We start from the raw sequence: 6,581 nt of genomic DNA on the forward strand, positions 1-6,581 counted from the left end.
TTCATTTTCTTTATCCTTCTGTTTGTATATATTTCAAGAGAGATTTATGTATTTTTATGTGCTTTTTTTCTCGTTTATTTATTTATTTTTATTCTTATTTTAGTATGAATGTGAGCATTCATCACTATTACCTATTTCCCATAATTGTGTGGCAGATTGTAATATCTATCAATAAATAAATTATTAATCTTGAAATAATTATTAAAATAATAAATTAATTAATTATTAAACCAAATTTAATTATATTTTGCTTATTTGTGTTTACTGCTGACCGCACCACCCGACCATTATGAAATTCCTCTTTTCTATTATGAAATGAAAATAAACATAAAATAAGAATTTTTATATTGTAAAAGTATATTAAGGGAAGGAGATTTAGCTTTGATTTTTTTTCTTGTATAGTTTTATCATACTCGCTGAAATTTTAATCTTCCAAATAATTGTTTCCATTTTTTTAAAAAAATAAATTATCATTGGCCAAAAATGTTTTGTTTTTTTGCCAATTTTTAAAGTTGTCTATATCAAAATTTTTAGTACCGTAGACATTTTGTTTCTACTGGTTGGATTTCTGTAAAATCTGTACAGGAGGTATTCCTCTTTCTATTGTATTAGAAACATTTCAGCTTGTGACTACCTTCAGACAGGACTGGCCGAAAATCTATTTAGACGTTTTTGAAAATTCATGTTATGAAAATTTTCAAGATTGAAATTTCTTCTGCAAGTAATACAATGGCAAAACTATACAAGAATAAAATCAAAGGTGGGTCTCTTTTCCTTAATATACTTTTACTGTCTTGTTTTAAGTTACTGTTCATTTCATAGGTTTTAATTTTCTCAACCACCTCGGCTCACCTGTAGTAACAAAACATTTAGGGACTCTTTATCACAACTTTAATTTTCATTTCTTTTTTAAATATGCATTACCAAAATTACACACATTTTATTTTTTGGAAATCTACTAGAAACAAATTAAAAAATTCCGCAAATTCAAATTAGGAGCTTCAAAAATTCTAACCAAAGGATTGAAATAACCCTATAAAAAAGAATAACGAATAATAATCAAGATTGTCAAGCAGTATTGTATGGGTGAAATGGATCAACCCTTTTCTATTACTATTCAATTTAACATAAAATCATATGTTAGGAATTATTGTTCTTCAGACAAATTTCACAACACAAATTGTTTATAATTTTATTAATAAAAATAACAAAAAATAAATAAATAATAATTAACTATTTTGTTGCATCTTTTTGTTTTACAGAATCTAAGAAGGCGTGTATATATCTTTTATTGTACATGTGTGAGACAATATCAGCAAGTTTCTCATCAGCTTCTTTCCCTCCCAAGGACCTCCCCTGGTGCAACTTTTCTTCTTGCGTAAGATCATCCCATATGATATCATTGGGTGCCATCATTAACGGAACAAAAAAACATGCTATAAAGTATCCATAAACTGCATGACGTGCGAAATGTTGCAAAAAATCTTCAAAACTAGGAATTTCAACATCATCAGGAACATTTTCCTTCAGGGTTTCCCAGTATATCGTCAAGAATTTGTCCCAATGTTTCTCCCTCACTTCTGCAGATGTATGCATATATAAGTAAAATGCCAATTCCGAACCAGGAGAGAGGTAGTCTCCTCTCTGAAAGTCAATAAGAGCACAATTCACTGGAGTATCGTTCATATCATATCTAAACATGAGATTATTGTTGCAGAAATCACCATGACAGATCACAGCAAACGGTTCCTCGGGCGCCAGTAACTCCTTCCATACTTCAAATGTATTCGTTAATGCCTTCAAAAAATCATCCAAAACATTGTCAACGTCGACTCCACGCAATTCCTGAAAAGCTAGCTTCCCCCTTTCAGCCGCAGCTATATGCTCTTTATCAAAATCTAGATATAAAGCCTTATAATCATGTTTTTTAAACATGCCAGCCAATTTATGGAATTTTCGTAAATCTTTATATTTAAGGATGTATGATCTTGAATGGAATATTGATATCTTCTTTATTGCAATCAAAATGTGCTCAAAATCCAAAAACAAAGGTTGTTTGCAAAGGGTAAATTTTTTTGCCCTCAAATCCTCAAAAATAAGCATGTTCTCATGTTGAGTCTCTTCATCAACCTTTCCATAGTATAGTCTAGGACATGACTCCTCATCGAACCCTAGAGCTGGTATTACCTCCTTATACATGAGTAGCTCATTGTAGAAGTGTGTGTAGTGTCCTACCACACCATTTTGTAATTTTATAACCAGAGGTAACAATTTTTCTTCTGACTTACACTTCACTGTCAAGTCGATAAATAAAAGACTGGAAGCAAACTGGGCACCAACGTCAGTAGCTTCATTGGAAACTGCTTTTACAAACTGTACGTCACCGAAGAATCCTTCTTTTACTAATGAATCGAGTGATGTCAATATTCTGTCCATGGTAGAAGTCATACTGAACTAACTTTTTTCGGCAGTACAGAGATAAGGGACTATCTGCTTGTAGTAATATTTATTCATGATCTTATCAAAGTTGGGTATCGAATTATATCATAATCGATTACAATGGAATGAAAACATCCGTTGTAATTTATTATACCAACCACCATTTACGTTATTATATATTATAAGCCTTTTCGGTCTTCAGAAATTCATAACTCTTCTGTAACTGATCTTCGGTATTCATAACTACAGCCTTATTTCTATATAAATCATAGTTTCATAAACTATCAGCAAGAAATTTAATATTAAATAATGATTTCTTTTTTGCAAAATCTTTAAAATGATACATCGATTTGTATCATTTTGTGTTTAATTGTCTCTATATTCATGATATATTTAGGAAACTTCAAATATATCGAAACTGTGGAACAATTTTAATAATATTAATTGCGTATCATTTAAAGTATCGTAAAATGTTTAAAGCTATACTGTACAATGTTTTACAATTTTCAGTTTGAAAAAGGTTCTCAGATGTCATATTATTCAACATTTTGGGTTTCAAATTATTTATGGGTATGCCATTCCCCTTGCCTTCCCGAGGTCACGTCCCTGCAAACATCAAAGAACCAACAAGAGATGGAGCGCGTGTTCTTTTGTTTATATTGTTCTTCTTAGCTATCATCCATGGTGATTTACTTGCGAGTATAACTAAGGACTTGCTGGCATCCTTGCATTCAATTGTTAAAGTTTTAGACAATGAATTACAAATAAGGTTAGAAAATAACCAGGTATGAAACAGAAGATCGTCTTCACTGAAATTACACATCACACCCATATGAGGTAAATTAATACTTAAGCCTTTAAAATAATCAGATATATCATAATGATTATTGGGCAACTTGCATTTCAAATCGTGTTTGTTATAAACCCACAGAAATTTCATATAAGAAACTGACTCAAATGTTACGAAAGAATTGCCTTATCGTATTTAATAGAAATTCAGTTGATGAGAACAGTTCCCTTTTCGTCAATTCTCTTCTATCGGTAGGTTAAAACATAAAACTTAAAAGAGCCCAAGAGGAGAAAAAAGCCAGTTATTTCGCCCCAATTTTTGAATACGTTATTGAAAACTATGTATAATTACTAGTCAAAATTGATGAGATCTGCCAAGTATAAGTAGGGGGAATAAACAATGGTGGCTTTTTAAAAACGTTAAAAATAATTAATTTTTCATTCGGAGCTTTATATCCTTAAAACTACCCACAACAATAGAAAATCTAAGAGAATATCATTTAAAGTAGAGTAAATTTGCTAAACTCTGAGCTCTAATAGAGCTATTTACGTTCAATAGTTCTCGAGATATAGCTTTTTAAAAAGCAATATTTCATAAAAATGTTGTACAGAACATACTGAAAGATCAGTAGTTACTGAATTTATTTTAAAAAATCTATATCTCAAAAACTATTTGACGTACAGATATCTACTAGCACTCAAATTAAAGCTAGTTTAATGGGCTATGAAGTAGTTTAATACCTTTATTGTTTTAGGAGTAGTAGTTATCATTATATTTCCTAAAATAAATTGATTTATAGTTATTCGGACAAATTTTCATTTGCCAAATTTATATTCATACGCATATAAATATCATAAAAACTACTATCCCTACGAAAATACGTGTAATGAACTACTTTATAGCTAGCAGACATATGTGCGACTTATGAATCTAGAGATATATTTTTCAAAAATTAAAAAAATTTTCGAACAACTAGAAATTAACAGTTTGTGAATTTATTTTGTCAAATATCATAAAAACTACTACTCCTACAAACATAAACGTTATAAACTATTTTATAGTAAATTTAACTAGTTTTAATTTGAGTGCTGACAGACATCTGTACGTCCTATGGTTTCTGAAATAAAGTTTTTCAAAACTCAAACTTATTGTCCGAACAACTATAAATCAATTTATTTTAGGAAATATCATCAAAACTACTATTTTTACGAAGGTAAAGGTCATAAGCTACTTCATAGTACGTTAAACTAGCTTTAATTTGAGTACTAATAGACATCTATACGTCACATAGTTCCTGAGATGAATATTTCTCAAAATAAATTAACTAACTACTAATCTTTCAGTAGATTTTTAAGAAATGTTGCTTTTTAAAAATCTATATCTCGTAACTATTGGACGTAAATAGCTATTAGCGCCCATATTTCAACAAATTTACTCTCCTTTAAACAATGTTCTTTTAGATTTTCTAGTGTTGTTGGTAGTTTTTAAGATATAGAGCTCCTAATGAAAAATTAATGTTTTTAAGGTTTTGAAACAGCCGCTATTATTTATTCCCCCTACCGATACTTGGCAGACTCATCAGTTTTTGACTAGTAATTATACACAGTTTTCATTAAAGTAATCGAAAATTGGGGTGAAATAACAGCTTTTTTATTCCTGTTCTTGTACTAACCGCACTCCGTTCAATAACCATCGACTACCGACTCTGCCACTTGACAGTGGTGAGCAACCCATTGGTGGGTCTTACTCAGTTTAACTTTCACTAGCATATCTGTGGAAAATCTAGAAAGGGAGGAAATTATTACGGTCATGAAAAACTTCGAATTAGAGTTTTCGATGGAAATACGTTTTGAGGTTCCCTAGGTCCAAATAGCCAAGTCTCACAAAATGGTGTGTGTCTGTGTGTAAACAGTCTAGTTTAAAACCGAAAAGTCGCGCGATAGATAGTTAAATATAGGAATATGGTGTCCTTCTTAAATATAGTAGTCGGGTGTCTTTCACAGCATTCTACGCCTCCTAGTAAGTATGTTTCATTCTATACATCTGTAAGCTAATACAGCCTGTAAACATGTAGGCAGTATATATGTATTTTTTGAATAGTATTGAATTTCGTTTAGTCACCCGAGGCTTCATTATTTAAAGGCAATTTCACTACCAACTCACCAATACATTAAGTAGATACACAGTAACAGTTCAGCTCTTCGAGAGGAAGAGTTTGTGTCGCAGTTTTTTTTTTCAATTTAGCAGCGATTTGTAAATTCTTATTTATAAATAACATTCAATTAGACTCAGCTGTAGGATTTAAAACCGAGCTAGATGTATTAATTATGAATCCTTTTAGCCCCCTAAATTTTGAATATTTCAGAGACTCCCAGCGGTTCATTGAAAAAACGTGAACGATTGGACTTATTTCACAAATTGCCTATATGATGAATGATCTCATATTTTTTTGTAGAAATCATTAAAGTATTTATGAAGTAATTGGTGGCAACTTCAATTAAATAGCAAGTACTACAGTTTAATAGGTACTCATGGAAATAGAATAACTCCCATTTTGAATGACATGATATTCAGAAGGTTACTAGTAGTGACATTTTAATGATTTAAAACTTCCACTAATAATGATTTAATTGATTGTCCTGCCTCTTCACAATAACAAAGATAAAAAGGAAGGTCACCAGTTGTCTCATGCTATCAGGCCAAAGAGCTACTTTAAAGAATAATTTCAAATTCAATGATGAAACAAACATATTTTGAAATAGTGCTTGCGTGAAAAGCTGCAATTTCATGATTATTACATCTTATATGACGTGAATTGTCTTGTATGATCTAGATAATTACTTTTACACGATGTAGATCTATCTCTTTCGTCCACTCTTACGTCGTCAAATTAAATAGGCTTAATATTGAAGATAGTAAACTTGCAATAAAGAATTAAATATTTAAGTAACTAATATTGCATTTGTAGCAAGAGATTACGTATTCAAACTCTACAATGAAAAATATAATAAATATATTTTGTGAAGCGTGGACATTATATCTACTCTTGGAATTAATTGTATCTTTACAAGATTAAGCATCGTACTTCGAGTCAATTCATATTTGAAGGGATTGCTTGTCTCCTTAAAAAACCTGAATTTAGTGCACAAACAAGCATCAGCATAGGAATCAAAAGTTTCTTTATTTTATTTAATTTAAACTTGGGAGTACCTCCCTCCACCCTGCCCGCCTAATGGTGGAGCAACCCCCATTTTACAATCATACAGCTGTTATTGTACCCCTGTTTACTTCAATGAAAACAGTTTATAATAATTAGTCTGCCAAATATTCAAATAGGGGGAAGTACTTGCCA

At 30.9% G+C, this 6,581-nt stretch overlaps 1 protein-coding gene across 1 annotated transcript; it reads right to left on the reverse strand.

Moving 5' to 3' along the window:
- Positions 1–1,178: 1,178 nt before the first annotated feature.
- LOC106685890 (uncharacterized) lies at positions 1,179–2,460 on the reverse strand. Its single transcript, XM_014428873.1, has one exon. It carries the CDS (start codon positions 2,446–2,448, stop codon positions 1,234–1,236), a length of 1,215 nt encoding a protein of 404 aa, XP_014284359.1. The 5' UTR covers positions 2,449–2,460; the 3' UTR covers positions 1,179–1,233.
- Between the last annotated feature and the right edge of the window lie 4,121 nt (positions 2,461–6,581).

The sequence above is a fragment of the Halyomorpha halys genome, unplaced genomic scaffold (genome assembly GCF_000696795.3).
Source record: "Halyomorpha halys isolate HHAL.00 unplaced genomic scaffold, Hhal_1.1 Scaffold752.1, whole genome shotgun sequence".
Taxonomy (NCBI): domain Eukaryota; kingdom Metazoa; phylum Arthropoda; class Insecta; order Hemiptera; family Pentatomidae; genus Halyomorpha; species Halyomorpha halys.